Source organism: Dryas octopetala, chromosome 9 (genome assembly GCF_963921425.1).
Source record: "Dryas octopetala chromosome 9, drDryOcto1.1, whole genome shotgun sequence".
In the NCBI taxonomy this organism is placed as follows: Eukaryota; Viridiplantae; Streptophyta; class Magnoliopsida; order Rosales; family Rosaceae; genus Dryas; species Dryas octopetala.
In genome coordinates this window covers 16,909,260-16,926,515 of record NC_141374.1, presented here as the reverse complement: position 1 = coordinate 16,926,515, position 17,256 = coordinate 16,909,260, and the positions used below count along the sequence as shown (strand labels likewise).

The window sequence follows — 17,256 nt, the reverse complement described above, 5'->3', positions numbered from 1 at the left end:
GCCAAAATGAATTTAGGCAGTCAATATTTTGACCATTAATTTGGTTCAACTAATCGAGCAACATGATGATATCAGAAGTTCTAGCTTTTATTAATTACGCGAATATATAAATATATATTCTCCATTAAGCTAGCCAGGGGCAGGGCCTTATTGCTTTTAAAAAATAATTAATCCAGATTTAGAATTGTAAATACCATGATGATGGCCTTACATTCAAAGGATTAATAACATTATTCCCTAATAATTGCAATGGGTGGGGCAGCATATATATATATATATATCATATGGTTGGACAATGTAACCAAATGAAATTGAGATGGTGACATATTAAATAATAGAATATTAGAGCATATGAAGCCAAATATAATCTCAGGATGATCAATTAGCCAACCTTGATGTTTCAAGTAGTACATTTGTCTGGGATTTCAAGCCTAGTCTTATGATCATCTGGATTCAGGTTAATTTGATAGCTTAAAGAACCATTTGTCATTTTATAATTTTTGAGCAAAAGGGTCACATTTTCCAATTTCCATACTTTATTTTTTACTAGTTTTTAGTTCTATTATCTTCTTCTCATACTCATCTCTTTCATCTTTTGCTTTCTTTTCTAGCTATCATCTTTTTAGTCTTGATCTCCATAACATGTAGAATGGGCAGCCGCACCTAAATAGAGTAGGCTAAATTATTCACCTAGCTAGTGTGTGTCTAAATGTAGATTGGCTTCAAATGCATTTCATGCCTTGAAGTAAAAGCTTTAGCAGTATATGAGGACCTAATTAATTATGATTGATGAAGACATAACGTGACCACTAATTCATCAAGGCAGGTCAATTATACAAACAACATCACCTTAATTAATTAATTCCATCAACTGGGATTGTCCCTTGCTGAAAATATTGCCATAAAAGGTGGCCGGTGTTCTACCCAAAAATGGCATATATGCAATTCAAAGTACGCCACTAGATCTTATAATTTATTGTGATATATTAATACAAGTTAGACACACACTAAGTACACCACTAAATCCTCAGGACTTCTATTAAAACAAGTAGATTCCTTTCTTGATCTTAGCTAGTGGCTACTTTTATCCACTAGGCAAAATCCAATTTTAAATTTAATTATTTATTTTGGTTGTACAAGTTTTTTATTTGATTATATAATTCAATAAGTTGTTTTGGTTTTCAAGCCTAACACTAACATATATGACAAGGAATGAGTACTCAATATAAAAGCACTTGGTTCTTCTTCTACCCACACTTGTACAGTTACAGAGCTTATATTATACTTTGGGGAAGTGGGCAAGACATTTTCTTTGTGCAAGGTCACAATTCGAGCTAATAAATGTTAGAAAGCCAAAGCAGAAATGACCATTTATAATGACCCTTTTTCAAAGTGTTTCTGAGTCTGTTATTAGGACCATTGGCCACCTTAAACCAAACTTGGCATGGCAGAACCCAACTTTGTTTCCAACCTAAAAGAAACTGTTAACTTGATTTTCATTGCCCTTTTGAAGGGTCAGTCTCTCTAGCTAAGTCTCTTTTTTGCACACCATCTATCTGACACCACAACTGCAAACCCAATCCAGACCAGCTAAGACATTAGACATTCATTGTGTTCAGACTTTATAAGAAAAGCAAAGCCTGATGGCACTTTTCAAGCGCAGTCCCATGTGAGAAAAATCAATGCTGCAAAAGGAAGAGTAGTTCAGAAACCATAACCCACTCATTGTTTTCTTTCTATGAGGCACCTCATTTACTGGTTGAAATTTACATATGCAAAACCAAACAAAAGGTGTTCAGCTGTAGTGAATTTGTGGTTTAGATTTACAGTTTGAGTAACATAAGATTCTTATATCATAAGACTGTCTGGTAAGAGAATATTACTTTATATTACAAATGGATGCATTGCGAATTATATAATTATTGTCAATAGCTTACTACTATTGATTGCACTGTAAAATCAATAGTAGTAAGCTGTTGGGGTTAGTTCAAGAGGTGAGGGATGAAAGAATAATGAATTCAAGGTTGGATTTTTTTTAATGTAAAAAGTTTGTGTATTGTTATTTTCAGACTACATATGGACCACTGATGAGGTTGAAAACTTGAAACTTTGAGAGAAGTTATATGGTCTAGGTCCAGCATAAAACCCAAAACCTAGTCTGGGTTGTGTAGTGAAGATGGGCCCATTTGTTACTGTTTAATGTTTGTTCGCAAATCCTTTCTATATATTTGATGCAATGAGTGGCTGGCTGTGTAACTGTGTTAATGTCACGCCATGAAATCTTCAAGAAAAACTTATAACCGTTAATAATCATCTTACGCGCCCAAAATCAAACTTGGCACCCAAAGCCTAAGAGAGTGGCACTCACTCTGCCCATTGCTTCAATTCTCAAAGCTCAACCACTCTTTTCTTCTTTTTCTTCCTACCCAACCCAACAAGCTCAGCCACACTTGTCACTTGTTAATCCAAATGCATGACGCCATTTTTCAAAAGGTGCAAAGGGTTATGTCCCTTTTCAAGCAGTGTACCACCATGAAAGAGGTGAAGCAAATCCATGGCCATATCATCCACACTGAGCTTGATCAAAACCTCTTTGCTATCGGCAAGATCATCTCTTTTTGCGCTGTTTCGGAGCGTGGAGACATGGACTATGCAGTCTCGGTTTTTGGCACCATTGAAAACCCAGATGGGTTTTCATGGAATACTATGATTAGGGGGTTTGGGAAGACTAGTAAGCCTCAAAAGGCATTTGAGTTTTATAAGAGAATGCAAGAGAAAGGAGAGGTGGCTAACAATTTCACATTGTCGTTTTTGCTCAAGGTTTCTGGGCAATTGGGTTCACATATGTTGGGCAAGCAGGTACATTGTACTACTCTGAAACATGGTCTGGAGTCTCATGTTTTTGTGAGGAACAGTCTCATTCATATGTATGGTATGTTTAAGGATGTTCAAACTGCGACTCGTCTGTTTGATGAAATACCCAGCCCAGATTTGGTGGCTTGGAATACTATCATTGATAGTCATGTGTGTTGTGGAAAGTGCAAGGAAGCGCTCGACTTGTTCTTAAGAATGCTACAGGGTGGCGTAGAACCTGATGAGGCCACCTTGGTTGTGACCCTCTCCGCATGTTCTACCTTGGGTGCTTTAGATTTTGGGAGGTGGGTTCATTCTTATATTGATCATATCAACCTTGGCAACATTGTGACAGTGTGTAATTCGCTTATCGACATGTACGCGAAATGTGGAGCTGTTGAAGAAGCATATGAGACATTCAACAAGATGAAGGGGAAGAACTTAGTATCGTGGAATGCGATGATTCTAGGGCTTGCAACGCACGGCCACGCAGACAAAGCTTTGGAACTATTCTCGAAAATGTTGGAGGAAAAGCTTGAGAGACCAGATGGTGTTACTTTCTTGGGAGTTCTATGTGCTTGTAGTCATGGAGGGATGGTTGATGAAGGAAGAAGATACTTTGATGTTATGAGCAAAGACTATCATATTGAACCAACAATGAAGCACTATGGATGCATGGTTGATATGTTGGGGCGAGCTGGGTATGTGGAGGAGGCTTACAGGTTGATAAGGAGCATGCCAATGGAGTGTAATGCCATTGTATGGAGGACATTGTTGGCGGCATGTCGGGTGCACGGGGATGTTGAGCTTGGAGAGAAGGTGAGGAGTCATCTTCTGGAGTTGGAACCAAATCACAGCAGTGACTATGTTCTTCTAGCTAACATGTATGCAAGTGTGGGTCAATGGAGCGAAGTTATGAGAGTGAGAAAATCAATGCATGATAGGGGAGTTCAAAAACCAGAGCCTGGTAATAGTCTGATTGGCGCAGATCCTCATATGAGGTTGGAAATGGACTCAACTGAAGCCTATTCTCAAGAAAAATACAGAAATTCATTAGTTCTTTGCTGCCTGCGTTATACTGTTACTTGGAAAACATAATTGGAGCTCAGACATGATTGATTTCCAAGGGCCAAATGCATTTCTGAGTTCTGGCAAAAGTCTGGACAATTTTATTTATAGAATTCCATTTAAAGTCTACTGTACTTGACAAATATGGATACAGAATTACAGACAAAACATTCATCTCATTCTTTTTCTTTTTTTCTTTGGGTGAGGACATTCATCTCATGCTTTACAGAACTAGTATAGTCTGAACGTGGCTCATGTAAGCTTAAGTGAGTTTCTTTTGCTTCTTGTCCTGCCACTCTCTGACCTCAGCTTCTATCCTTTTTTCCACACTTGCATGAAACCCTGGATAAGGTTCATAGCCAATGGTTGTTTGAAGAACCTGCATGATGCAATAATAAACGTCTAACTTATCATAGAATACAGAAGCCATCTCCAATTTAGATAAGATTTAAGGAAGTTACCTCAAGCAACACAAAGAAAGGAGCCATTAGAAATGCTTGAACAAGGTTGTCCAAAAGAGCTGGTGCTCTTTTCTGAAAAGAAATATTATTGTCAGAAGTATACTATGTAGGAACATGGAAACAAGGCATATAGTTCAGAACTACAAAATTAGTCACCTCAAACACCCCATGGCCTATGAACTGTCCAGTCCAACAGAACAACTGAGCAGCCAGCACAACCTGAATAAGTAATTCATTAGGACTTCAATTTTCAATATATAACTCTTACAATACATTGTAAGTTTCTCCAAATGATTGGGGAGAAAGATGAATACTGATTCTGTACATAGTACAATGAACCGCATCTCAAAATAATAAAGGAATGTAGTTTATAGTTCTCCATATGGTGATTTTTAGTGGTTGGTTTTCCCAGCACCAGCTAATGAATGACAAAATTAAACCCATTTGGTGGTACTATGGCTCTGTGTAGTTCTTACTCAATAAACCCATCTACTTTCAAACAATACTAGACTGAGTTCACTTTGTTGGTCATTCGGTGATTTACTATCACTTTTGTCTACCAAAATTAAATTTGGAACAGCCTTTCAAATAAAAAGTACTATGGTAGCAAGCAAGGTAGCAAATCTGAAGGGATAATCATAAAATCAAGGAAGCACAGAAGAATGAAATAAGTCATGGAGATAGGAAGTTTTAAAAATTCATAATATTAGAACTGAACAATGCCACAAAGGCACAAACCAAAGAAACAAAGATACCCGAAAAGTTTTCAGATTGAAAAAGTACATGAATTATACAGCAGGATATAATTTAAGCTCAAACTCATCTAACCAGAATCCTAATCCACAGTAAATTTAAGCTTAAAAGAGAGAAATTTAATCAGAAAAAACATTAGTAAGGATCAAAAAAGTGAAACCACCATATCAAAAACCCAAAAACAAAGAAAGCCAGAATGAAAACTATTTATACTCCTAATAAATGCAGTGTAATGAACTAATGAACTCATAAATTTTCCCCAACAATTATCAATCTTTGTGGTTTCGCCAGAAACTATATCACAAACAAAGAAAAGCTTACCTTCCATGACAAAGAAAACCCAAGCCGACTGGCAACAACACTGGCTCCAACCCAGCAGAGAACACAGAGCAAAGCAGCCAAAGACCCAGCTTTCTTATCCAAGCAGACATAATAAAAAGCATAGATCAGAGTGAAAACAAACCCGAAATTCAATAGAAAGCCATAACTGAACCCAGATGGGAAATTGTACAGAGAAGGTGTGAAGTTCAAAAGAACAAGAATCGTGAAGAGTATCGGCCACACAAATAAAGTGTGTATCAAAATGTTAACTGGGTTGCGGTGATATGCACCATAGAAGGCAAAGTGCCTTTCAAGATCAAACAACCCAGTCCCCCCCATAAAATTTTCTTGGAAAATTGAATTGTTTTTGTTGGGAAAAGGAAAGATTTTCCGGGAAAATGAAACAAAGTTGGGTGCAATTGTGCAAAAAGGGTGAAGAAGTTTTGCGAAAAACCATTGACTAAGAGCACATTGGAAGTTTCGTGCGGAACTAAAAAAATTGGAAGAAAACGTGTTGGCCTATACAGGTCTCGAACCTGTGACCTTCGCGTTATTAGCACGACGCTCTAACCAACTGAGCTAATAGGCCAGTTGAAAGCATTTCTCAAAATCTTGTATTTATTAATAAATCCTAAATATTTCAAATTTCATTTTTTTGGGTCAATAGAAGGGTGGACGCAAATGGTTATCTTATCCACTTTCCCTCCAACCAAACCAAAAACAAAAATGGCAGCTGCCTAGACTCCCACTCCCCACATCTCAGTTTTACTGCTACTTCTCCATAACTCATTGAGGACATTAATGGGAGAAGCTATCATGGGCTTCACCATTACCAGCCCACACATTCACAGCTCTTCTCTCCAAACAACAAAATTGGACATGATGACTCACATGAACTCATGTACTAGACTGGTAAGACGTCCAACCTTCCCTTCTTATTTAATTCTATTACAAAATTGCATGTTATGAGCTTTAGTACATGGAAATGCATTGAATTGCTTTCTTTTGTAGACTAGGCAGTGTTCAAGCTCTGAACTTTTCAGTGGATGGAAACAGGTAGTTAAGCAGTTCATGAATTTATTAGCCTAAAAAAAGAACACACGCACACATAAACATATCAAACCATTTACTTCATTAATTTGGTTTTATAGGATTAGTTCTTATGTAACAACATGTCTTATACCTGGTCAATAGCTTGAAGCAGGGAAAAAGAGCAAAAGAGCCTCTTTAAGCAAAACAAATGCTTTCCCAGATTGGCCTTTGATGGCAGTTCTAGTTGAACATATTGAAGGCCAAAGAGACCTTATAACCCACAAATCTATTGTCCATCTCAGTGATGAATCCATAAAGAACGTCTGTAAGTATTCGATAAGGTCTTTGATTGCTTAAGTTTTATTAATTAATTGGTGATGGTATGACAATTTTTTTCTTTTGTCCCTTCCTTTCCTATATTTGTAGATATTTTTTACATCATGTTCACTTGTTGGGGATGCTTATTCTTTGGTTCCATGAAGGTAACATAGTGACCTCACTTCACTTTTTCTTTAAATGGGCACTTACATTATCATAATTTCATGTGTTTAGAGATTATTCTAAAAGGTACAAGAAAATGTTTTAGGATCCATACTATGACTCAGAGACATACAGGAAAGATGGAGGAGATGGTACTGGCTTTTGGATTTATGAGAAGGTACTTAATTATCACTTAATTCATTATTTTCCATGCACTAATTAGTCCCACCATATATGTACATTCAACATGATTTCCATTTTCCACCCTGAGAATCAATTCTGGTTAAGTCTTGAGGACATAGATTAAGAAAAGGGCAATTGCTTCTTATATTTCACATTGTCCAATGACCAACTTTGTTTTGGAAATTCTGTACCTGTGGACTTGATTCAATATGAACATGAATTCAATATTACTTGTCCAGCAACTAAATATTTATTATGAATTATAATGAATATTGGTGATGGTAATGCAGCAAGAAGACATAGAAGAATCTGCAAGAGCAGAGTTGTGGAGGGAGGAGTTGATTGAGGAGATAGAGCAGAAGGTTGGAGGGCTGCGAGAGTTGGAAGAGGCTGGCAAGAAGGAGGAGCTTGTCAAGTGATGGATGATTTCTTATGCATTGTTCTAAGTCCACCCTTTCAGCCATCCAGACGTTATTGTATATACTACAATTTAGTCAGCATTTGAATGTTTGATACATTAAGAAAACAACAATCACTATTAGACCTGTACCAAATATATTATTATGACTAAAATGATGTTGGATATAGTTACTCATATTCTCATGAAAAAGTCACCAAATTTGGATATTATGATGAAGAGGTTGTTAGAATTTCACTGTCACAACTCATGCAGATAGCAGCTCCCTTCAGCATATGAGCCATGACCCTTGCTACTATTATACTTGGTGCTGCCTTTGTTATGAACCCAATGGCAATATTGGTTAATTCACAAGCTAATTGACACAATCTCTAAATACCAAATGATCACCTGGCCCATTTCCCTACCCAAAAAAAGCATCACCTTAATTGCTTAAAAAAAGGCACCAATCTACTACTTGACCTTGAGGCATTTCATAGATGACCAGTTCATAGATGACCAGTGCAACTTTTAAATATTTTTCAAATACAAGTAGTTCCCATAGAAAAGATTTGGTATTCACCAATCACCAGGGCATTAAATTTGTTTGGCAAGAGAAAAATTTATGGATAATTCATTTCTTATTTTGATTCTCAATCTGTTGTGTGTGTGATCCCTTCTTTGCTTTCCACGTTGGCTCTGCAACCAACAAAAGGCCAATGAAAGAAAAAATAGTATATCAAAAAACAAGCTGGGAAGGTGTGTTCTCTGGTTGGGGATGATTGAAGTTTTATTGAGGTTATGGAAAATAATGTGAATGTGGTGGACCAATGAGGCACGAGAAAATTATTTTTGACTACCAACGTCCCAAACTCATGGACTTGTTCTAGAGGAAGACTGGAAGAGGCCACCTTTGCCTTGGTTTTGGCAAACCTGTGTTCCAAAATTCAAATCTATGGGCCAATTTCTGAGGACCAAAAAAAAAAAATGCTCCAAAACCTGTGGGCTAATACATACAATCAAATATTCAAATCCCAACCTATCAATCAAAGAATCCAAAGGGGTTGAACTGGAATAAACAGATCACATGCACAAGTAGTGGAGCTTTATCATCATCTAGAACCCAGGTGCTCTCACTGTCATGCTATATCATCCAAAAATATCTAAGCCATTTTCATTCATGACCCTCTCATAATGAATGTGGGTTTTGATCCTATGCTTTCTCTATTGAATTGGCTGCACTTATTGCTTGCTGGTAGTGGTGGACTAAAATATAATAAAACAATTACATGTGCCATATTTTTGCAATATTAAAACATTCATCCATTTAGCAAGTGTAATATAAATAAGAGTCCAATAAATTCAAATCTTCATAAAGTGTTTGATATAGTTTCACATTTTTATCAAGAAAAGGACATCATCATCTTCACGTTCCACATGACCCATCAACTATCCAATTTAAAATTAGAGATCTCTTACTCCAACAATGACTTACGTTCCAAGAGACTTCAATTGAGTAAAGTGCAGAGCTTGGAACTCCTTGGTAACACCAAATAAATTAATTAAAGGCAACTTGGTATTTTTCTTTGCCTTCATTAGGGTTAGGCAACTTTATATCATGATGATTCAGCAGCACATGATTGTTAATGGAAAAAATTAGGCAAATTCCTATCCTTTGCATTTCCAACCCTTATGTCCATAATAGTGTGCTTGCAGTATATAATATGATATTTATTAATTTAATGTTGATTACTTATTTTATGACCATGTGGTTGTTATATGCTGCCATTTGTTCAAGATTTGTCTTTAAATGAGCCCTAAGCAGGACACTGAGCACAAAGCATCTCCTAATTTTTTGTTTTCTCTAAGATTTAACAAAAAAAAAAAAAGCAGAAAAAAAGGAACAGTGTGTCTAGTCATGTTATGCCATGTTTTCATATGATGAAGTTGGATTTTTATTCACTATTTGTTTTCTATGTAAGACTAATAGGAAAAGCAGGAAAAGAAACAAACAAACAAAAACAAAGTGCCTCTTTTTTAAAAAATCAAATAAACAAAGTGCCTCATGTTATGCAATGTTTTCATATGAAGTTGGATTTTTACTCAGTTAGCCTTGCCAACTGTCAAAACCACAAATCCTTGCTGGCTTGCTTCTTGTTATGGATTGGTGTAGGGGCTGCTAAATACTGTTTAACTCTTTCTGAACCTCTTATATTCAATAAAAACAAAATTTGAAAAAAATCTATGCCTTTTAATAGCCACTTAAATGTTCATTATTTGCATACCGATCAAATTAGGGGTGAAAAATTCTCTCCTACAATAATGCATTATGTCTAGCTTTAATAAATAAATAAATGAGATTCAACACAATGCATTTCAATAATTGTTATGAAAGTCTAATACAATGTACGATTGTTGTTAGTTTTTGACACAATATACCGTTAATACTAAAGAATGGTTGATGACTTGAGTGCAACTATTACGACCAAGGTATTATAATCGTACAACAGGTAGTATATTCTCAATTTGCGAAAATCCTTATGAGGAATTAAGAAGAAAAAAAGGAGAGAGACATGAATTGCCAAGTTTACCTAGGGGTGGCATCGGTCGATAACCGAACCGACTTTGAGGAAATCGACACCAAACCGACGAAGGTCGGATGCCACAAAATGGAGCTGACGCCGAGTCGAAGGCAGTCGGTCACCGACCGGTCGTGGCGGTTGGCTTCGGCAGGTGGTGTGGTTCGATCAGCTCTAGTGTGTTGGTGGTTTGACGGGGGTGTGATGCAAACTGTTTTCGAGGCCGATCATTGGCGGTTCGGTCGGTGGCACAACCAAAACCGAGTTGCAACAAACACAATCGGAACCGATGGGTTCAGACATGTCGGTTCTCGGTCGATGTCGATTTTGTCGGACATAAAACCCACCCCGACCTAAAGTTTACCCACAAGAATAAAATCTATGACATCAAATATCCACCCATCACATTTGTATTTTACTTTGGATATTTGACAGCCTGCAAATAGAATTTGATTAAGATTACACAAAATATAATTTAATAAAGAAAAAAGATGTTGTTACCAAAATAGCACATAAAAAATTTTGAGAAAGAAAAAGTCATATAAATAAGGACACTAAAAAAAAAATATATATATCCTATTCAGTAAAGTAACGACATATAAAATAATATACAAATATAAAAAAAAAAAAAAAGTGTGAAAATTAGCATTATTGTTTTACTTATCCAAAATTTGAAGAGGCGACACAGTCAGCTTAGCTATGCGGTTTAGCCTCATTCACAAGGGAATATCCATTTATCCAATATGCAATGAGAATGAGAAGAGCTAATAACTGCCAAACATTTACCGGTAATATAGCAGATTGTTTAAAGCATGGCCAACTCAATCCCACAACTCAACCCATTTCTCCAAAAATACAATAATCATCTTCAATTCCGGTCAATATACACATCAACATTCAAGACACTTGCTAAAATTCAGTGTCATTTATCCAAAATAAAAAATTGTGGATAAGGTAAAAAATCCAAATCAGAAAGACCCCACCTACCCTTTTTCCTTTTCTTTCTAAATACCACTTATTTGTTCTTCTTCCCCCTCCATCCTCCAGCTTTTCAAGGAACAAACCCCCCACAGCTCTCTCTCTGTCTCTCTATCTGTCTCTTTCTGTTCAAGCCACAATTACTACTCAAAAAGATCACACATTTTTGTTCAAAGCTTGCACTTTTCATTTAAAAGCAGGAGTCTTGCTCAAGGTTTTTACAAGGATTTATTGCATTGGATCTTTTCATCCATATTCCAACTATTTTGATTCAGAAAAGTGGTTTTTGTTCCAAAAGGCTAAGTGGGTTCTGCTGGATTTTTCTTGTTTGGCGCTATAAGCAAAGAAAAAGGCTTCAGATTTGACATACACATACTCATGGCATTTTCATCGAAGAGTGGTTTCTATATTTCTGGGTTGGATGAGATTACTCTACGCTTCAAATCAAAAGGGGATTCTGGATTCTTCCCCTCCTTTAGTTCCTCACAATGTAAGGAATCAAATTCAAGACCTTTTCCTTCTTTGAGGGATGATTTCTTGGGGAAACCCATTCTTGTCTCAGATCAAAAGGGTTTAAAGAATTGCAGGGTCAAAGCCCCAAGCAATTTCTCTGTTCAGGTGTGTAAAGCTCTTGCCTTTTTTCTTCTAGCTTTTAGCTTTTGAAGATTTATGTGTTAATCTTCTCATTGCATTTTGCGTTCAACAACTAATGGTCAATATCTGGTTTCAGGCACAAGCATCTCTCTGTGTAGGCCGAGCTATGAGATGGTGGGAGAAGACCCTTAAACCCAACATGGTGGAGATCCATTCTGCCCAAGAACTTGTTGATTCCTTGCATAATGCTGGGGATAGATTGGTTGTAGTTGACTTCTACTCACCTGGTTGTGGAGGTTGCAGAGCTCTCCATCCCAAGGTATATTTGATTCTTAGTTTAGTTTAGAGAAATCCAACCTTGAAATTACAGCAATCTAATTTAATTCTTAAGCCTTTAATCTGAGACGTTTTGGAAAGTTTGTTAACCAATAATCATCTATGTTTCCAGATCTGTCAGCTAGCAGAATTGAACCCAAATGCAATCTTTCTTAAAGTTAACTATGAAGAGCTCAAGACTATGTGTCATGCCCTCCACATTCATGTGCTACCATTCTTTAGGTTCTATAGAGATGCAGAAGGTCGTGTATGTAGCTTTAGCTGCACCAATGCAACTGTAAGTATTTCCTGTAATCAATCTTCTTACTTAACTCTTAATAGCAATCATTAGTTGGTGGATTACTTCTGGTTCAAATACTGAGTCAGAATTCTTATTTAACAACAGATCAAGAAATTCAAAGATGCATTGGCAAAACATGGGGCTGAAAGATGTAGTCTTGGCCCAGCAAAAGGTTTAGATGAATCTGAGATATTAAAATTAGCTTCAATGGGTGAAATATCAGCAAGATCATCATCATCATCATCACCACCCACCAAGGAAGAAATAGTGGGGGATGATTTGGTCATGGAAAGCATAGATTTGTCTGGTGTTTGGAGCAATGTAAGCCATAACATAGAACTTGAGGAAGAAAGTTCCATGGTGAAGGTTTAAAGTTTTGTGTCAGGCTAATAGGCCATTTGTTGTTGTACATATATCGTTATTGTTGGGTTCTCCATAAGCAGGGCTTCTGGTTTTTTACATTGAGCCCTGCCAGTTTGGTTAATCTGTAATTGGATTGGATATTGTTATCGGATTAAAAGCTTTGATACATATGGGGCTTGTTATGTGTTCCAATTTGTTTGTGGTAGAATATGATTATGGCAATGATGTCTTTCCAAGTCCCAAACTTTTTGTCAGCAATATTCAGCTCTGTAGATTATGACTCATTCAAAATAGAAAATTCATATGGAGCAGCATCTAAATAGCAGCCATTTGGTGTGGTTTTTTCCATGGGCTTGTGGCCACCCTTGAATATTGACAATACTAGTAATGCTTCTACAGTTCTACACGAAATTATGGTGTGTACACAGTACACCAGCTAAACTTCATTGGTTTATTATTGAAAAAAGAAGAAGTTTTTATTGGTTTTGTATTTTGAATTTGAGAATTTGATGCTGGAGTTGAGTAATGATTTGGCTTTTTCTAGAGAGTTGAGATTTGCTGTCGTTTGGGAATCTATGCAGTAGTTGGGCCGTTGGGAGTTGGGACCAAGCGACCAACAAAGTCTTTTCCACAATTTATATTAGTTTTCAAGGTCCTTTTCCAGTTTTCCTCAACTTTTCAATATAACAATAAAATGAAATAAATACTATTGAGTATTTTCTTTTTCCCATTTGTTTATTTGGTGACAAAGAAAGTTTAGGTGTCAAATGACGATAGGTCATGTCATGCTAAGACGGTCCAATTGAGTTAAGCCACATCGAAACCATTTTTAACCATATTCATGTGTTTATTATAAAGTTAATCTTAGCTGTTAAGATGATAACTAATAAGGTTATCAATGCTTGGTTTGAATAATTGAGCAACAAAACTAAAACAAATTTAACAATGGCAAATAAACAATCTTTGTGATTTGAATATGATTATTACAGGGTATTTTATTTTCTAGAAGGAAATGTTTAAAACAAGTTTGGGCATGGGATATGCTTGTAACTTATATATGCTTGAGTTGGAGTTTTAAACATGTGAAGCCGATGTGGTCCTAGTCCAACCCTTCTTTTATATTTCAATATAGGAAATACACAAAGCAATTTACATGGACCTAAACTTAAGTTTCTATTCAAACTTTACTGCGCCAAGTAAACCCCACCAGGAGTTAAATAACATTAAACAAAACCAACTACACAATAACCACATAAAGAATCAAAATTTTGTGAAACACAAACATCAAAATCATACATTGAATTGGATTACCTTTGCATTCATAGTCGGCTCAACCACCTTTTTGGCACTAAAAAGAAAGAAACTAGTATTGTTTTTTGGATGGGAGAGGCTATGACCATAAATAGTGGGATGTTAGGTTTTCAAGCAACAAATCCAACAATAGTTAATAGTACAGCATGGTGGCCTACACAAATGAATATGAATATATGATTGAAGACAAAAGAGAAATGGGTCGAAATGACTTTTTATTGGGCAATGACGTGGATTACTCACATTCCAACTCAGCGTGGGTCCCAGGGAGGATATAATCATATAACTAGTAAGGATGGGCAAGTGGGCTAAGGCACTCGTTGTCCTGGTTTATATATTCGGAAATTTTGTACAGAATCCAGGCAGGCTATCCAACACACTTTGCAGTGTTGAGCTTCCACTTCTATGTCAATGGATAATGTGTCATCATTTTACTTATTGCTTTATTTAATTTCCAGCGTGGGAAAAATTAATGGATAAGGTCTGACTCACACTTCTCAAATGGTTAAATGACTTTGACACCCTTGCAATTGAGATGATGAACTTCATCAATTGGTACTGTTTGAATTCAAATCTTACCTCTAATCCTATCATTTTACAAATAATTGGAATTTTCAACTGAGAAATTATTGTGTGTGACCGTAACACTATATGACATAATAATGTAGTGTTACCAATCCACTAACACGTGTTATAATCTAAGTAGAATGATAATATCACGTCATTATGTCACGTGGTATTATGATCATATACAATCATTTTTCTTTTGAACAACCCTTCTAAGAATCTGAAACTAAAATCATATTCATTCTACTTTCATATATCCAATCTAATCTTAGGCAACAAAGCTATGGATCTACAGTCTTCCTAAATTCTGGTCTCACACTTTCAGGTTCTCTAGAACAACTCAATTGCCCTTCCATTTGTACATCTTTGTGTATCCTACAAGTAGTTGTATCTTATAATGACCCACCACTTTGTAAAACGGTATCCCATAGAGCATGTCTCCCTTTAAGAATCAGCGCTTTTTCGATGTTCAGCTTCCACTTACATGTCAATGGAATTATCATTTTATTCTTCCAATTCCAGCTTGGGACAAAATTATTGGACTAGGCCTAAGTGCCTAACACTTCGGATAGTTTGATAACCATTGTTCGGTATCCAAATTCTTTGAGAAGAAAGTCTCAGAATTGATCAAAATTCAAAAGAGTTTATTTACACAGCAAGTGAAACCATAAAAATATAAAATACGGCTTTCAATTAATAAAATGACTCATTTTAGAATTATTTGGTACTTTAAATCACTATAAGAATATATAATTGCTCATGAAGACTACTTCCAGTGACAGGGTGGCGGGTGAAAAATCAATGATCCGGTTAATGGACTTGTACAAATGAGGCCCAAGAAACAGGTCAACGACTCAAGCATACGCATGGTCAGTATCTCTGCAGGTTCCAAGATTGGGCCAGAGGCCCACAATTAGGAAAACATAATTGTTTAACTTAGGTTTAGAGTATTAAGTTTACCCAAGATTAAGGGGAAATTTAATATTTCTCATAAATCAGACTATATTGTTGATCAATATCTCATTCCTGTTCACCAAAAACAAAATGTTTTGTCTGAATCCCAAAGTAAAACCAGAGTGTATATTACACCATTTACTAATTATCCAAATCGGCAATGAAAATTAGTAATAACCCCATCAAATCCAAGCTAGAGCAACCTCTACATTAACACATTAAAATACAATAAACAATGAAAAAGAAAAATAATGTCTGCAAAGGAACACAACAATTTAAATAGTCAAATACTGTAGCCTTCATATACTATCCAGCGTGAACGTTTATTTCATGAGACGCTTTTGGAGCCCAAAACTCTGTCAAGCTTCCACAAAAGCGCATTTCAAATCTCCGTTCTTTTGTTACAATCATCAGGCTTTTTACGTAACAACCAAACTCATAGACTATAAAGATGATGACTTGAATCAGAACACTAAACTGAAAGATTCAACCAAAATCCAAATTTAGTTGGCAGTAATCTCAAAATAGGCTTTGCCTCAGAGGTAGTGACAATATAGAGCATATATCATCATATCTATATCTGGTAATACGTGCATTTTACTGCATCATTGGCAAATTCAATAATTATAAAACTATTCATAGAATTCAATTCAATTCAAATAATGTTGTGCATCAGAGAGATTCCCATTTAGACTAATCATCATTTCCCCAATTAATGGAGTGCTGATGTCCCTGTCTATTTTATCGTCACTTGCACATTTTCATTCATGTTTTCATGTTTTTTGATTCAAAAACAAGGCAAAATCATATCAATGAAGCATGCAAAGAAGCAAATTACCAACAACAATTCTATCGGTACAACTCGAACAGAGACTGAAAACTATGAGAATATATATTTCAATGCATCAGAGAGATTCCCATTAGACTAAGTCATCAATCTCCAATGGAGTGCAGATGTCCCTGTCTGTTTTATCATCACTTGCAATCCCAAAAACCCACAATCCAAATTCTAATTATCAAAGACTTCCAAATGACCACTTATAATGAGAAAACATCTGGGTAACACTAACTAACACATGTATATACAACCAAGACAAATTAACACCAAAACCTAATTAGTGGGAGCCTTGAAATGCTTAACCAACAACCTTCATTGTAAAAAGTTAACAACTTTCTAGCATATCAATTAATTGACAAGCAATTTCAATGAGAATCACCCAATAAATTTGCTAATCGATGACGTTTGGCTAATCCCAACCACAAAGGATTATTAAGCTACACTTCGAAAATTGAAAAAGAAAAAGAAAAAAAAAAAAAAACTAATCTGCGAGTATCGTAAAGCCTGATGCCTCAGAGTAAATTTGTTTCATAGAATTTACTCTCAAAGTATATTTAACGCCATCATAGGCATAGGCGACAATTGCATCAAAAAGGAGAAAAGAGGAAATCTATATAAATGAAATAAGGTAAAATAGAATCTTAAAGACCCAACAAATTGAAAAGGCAATTGGATCTAGGGTTTTGGTTATGAATCTAAAAATTAGGCCCCTGGTGAGAAAGAGAAGAAGGGGGTAGAAGACGAGAGGGTTCTGAGTTAGGGTTTAGGGTGATAGTGATTATATATAGTGAGAGGTATAGCAATTAGGGCAAAGAGGAGGATTTGATCTTTCGATCTATGAAAGAAATCAGAACCGTCGATTTGAAACTTAAATTAATGGATTTGCAACGGTGCGCCTATAACTTATG

General features: G+C 36.0%; 3 protein-coding genes, 5 non-coding genes and 1 pseudogene across 9 annotated transcripts; 3 read left to right on the top strand and 6 right to left on the bottom strand.

Annotated features, from left to right (window-relative positions):
• The first annotated feature begins 2,293 nt into the window (after nucleotides 1-2,293).
• On the top strand, nucleotides 2,294-3,958 carry LOC147274984 (pentatricopeptide repeat-containing protein At4g21065 pseudogene; annotated as a pseudogene).
• Nucleotides 3,959-3,999: 41 nt separating this feature from the next.
• LOC147274983 (ER membrane protein, putative (DUF962)) lies at nucleotides 4,000-5,985 on the bottom strand. Its single transcript, XM_086256546.1, has 4 exons — nucleotides 5,457-5,985; nucleotides 4,539-4,601; nucleotides 4,383-4,454; nucleotides 4,000-4,300 (listed from the first exon to the last, which is right to left on the bottom strand). The coding sequence occupies exons 1-4, from the start codon at nucleotides 5,793-5,795 to the stop codon at nucleotides 4,184-4,186; spliced, it is 591 nt and encodes a 196-aa protein (XP_086112672.1). The 5' UTR covers nucleotides 5,796-5,985; the 3' UTR covers nucleotides 4,000-4,183.
• TRNAI-AAU (transfer RNA isoleucine (anticodon AAU)) lies at nucleotides 5,972-6,045 on the bottom strand. Its single transcript has one exon. It is a non-coding gene; the product is annotated as a tRNA-Ile (tRNA).
• Nucleotides 6,046-6,145: 100 nt separating this feature from the next.
• Nucleotides 6,146-7,788, top strand: PNSB4 (NDH dependent flow 6). 2 transcript variants are annotated; one of them, XM_086257251.1, is made up of 6 exons: nucleotides 6,149-6,368; nucleotides 6,468-6,512; nucleotides 6,651-6,813; nucleotides 6,915-6,970; nucleotides 7,075-7,146; nucleotides 7,442-7,788. In XM_086257251.1, the coding sequence occupies exons 1-6, from the start codon at nucleotides 6,258-6,260 to the stop codon at nucleotides 7,568-7,570; spliced, it is 576 nt and encodes a 191-aa protein (XP_086113377.1). In that variant the 5' UTR covers nucleotides 6,149-6,257; the 3' UTR covers nucleotides 7,571-7,788. The 2 variants fall into 2 exon arrangements, with proteins under 2 accessions (XP_086113378.1, XP_086113377.1); XM_086257252.1 differs by lacking the exon at nucleotides 6,468-6,512 and having other exon boundaries at nucleotides 6,146-6,368.
• Nucleotides 7,789-11,178: 3,390 nt separating this feature from the next.
• LOC147274980 (thioredoxin-like 1-2, chloroplastic) lies at nucleotides 11,179-12,883 on the top strand. The gene is made up of 4 exons (XM_086257557.1): nucleotides 11,179-11,723; nucleotides 11,836-12,018; nucleotides 12,148-12,312; nucleotides 12,421-12,883. Exons 1-4 carry the CDS (start codon nucleotides 11,484-11,486, stop codon nucleotides 12,685-12,687), a joined length of 855 nt encoding a protein of 284 aa, XP_086113683.1. The 5' UTR covers nucleotides 11,179-11,483; the 3' UTR covers nucleotides 12,688-12,883.
• A 3,159-nt stretch (nucleotides 12,884-16,042) lies between these two features.
• On the bottom strand, nucleotides 16,043-16,124 carry LOC147274979 (small nucleolar RNA snoR122). Its single transcript, XR_015119809.1, has one exon. It is a non-coding gene; the product is annotated as a small nucleolar RNA snoR122 (small nucleolar RNA).
• A 52-nt stretch (nucleotides 16,125-16,176) lies between these two features.
• LOC147274978 (small nucleolar RNA R44/J54/Z268 family) lies at nucleotides 16,177-16,268 on the bottom strand. Its single transcript, XR_015119806.1, has one exon. It is a non-coding gene; the product is annotated as a small nucleolar RNA R44/J54/Z268 family (small nucleolar RNA).
• Nucleotides 16,269-16,409: 141 nt separating this feature from the next.
• LOC147274977 (small nucleolar RNA R44/J54/Z268 family) lies at nucleotides 16,410-16,496 on the bottom strand. Its single transcript, XR_015119807.1, has one exon. It is a non-coding gene; the product is annotated as a small nucleolar RNA R44/J54/Z268 family (small nucleolar RNA).
• Nucleotides 16,497-16,855: 359 nt separating this feature from the next.
• Nucleotides 16,856-16,922, bottom strand: LOC147274976 (small nucleolar RNA Z267). The gene has a single exon (XR_015119799.1). It is a non-coding gene; the product is annotated as a small nucleolar RNA Z267 (small nucleolar RNA).
• Nucleotides 16,923-17,256: the final 334 nt, after the last annotated feature.

Bases quoted from the DNA above. Each gene is read 5' to 3' on its own strand.
- LOC147274983 (XM_086256546.1), bottom strand. From the start codon at position 5,795: ATGGGGGGGACTGGGTTGTTTGATCTTGAAAGGCACTTTGCCTTCTAT. The intron at 4,602-5,456 runs GTAAGCTTTTCT...TTACTTATTCAG, and splicing joins GGTTTTCTTTGTCATGGAAG to GTTGTGCTGGCTGCTCAGTT. The intron at 4,455-4,538 runs GTGACTAATTTT...ATTTCTTTTCAG, and splicing joins TAGGCCATGGGGTGTTTGAG to AAAAGAGCACCAGCTCTTTT.
- LOC147274980 (XM_086257557.1), top strand. From the start codon at position 11,484: ATGGCATTTTCATCGAAGAGTGGTTTCTATATTTCTGGGTTGGATGAG. The intron at 12,019-12,147 runs GTATATTTGATT...CTATGTTTCCAG, and splicing joins GCAGAGCTCTCCATCCCAAG to ATCTGTCAGCTAGCAGAATT. The intron at 12,313-12,420 runs GTAAGTATTTCC...ATTTAACAACAG, and splicing joins TTAGCTGCACCAATGCAACT to ATCAAGAAATTCAAAGATGC.
- PNSB4 (XM_086257251.1), top strand. From the start codon at position 6,258: ATGGGAGAAGCTATCATGGGCTTCACCATTACCAGCCCACACATTCAC. The intron at 6,513-6,650 runs GTAGTTAAGCAG...CCTGGTCAATAG, and splicing joins TTTTCAGTGGATGGAAACAG to CTTGAAGCAGGGAAAAAGAG. The intron at 6,971-7,074 runs GTAACATAGTGA...AAAATGTTTTAG, and splicing joins TATTCTTTGGTTCCATGAAG to GATCCATACTATGACTCAGA.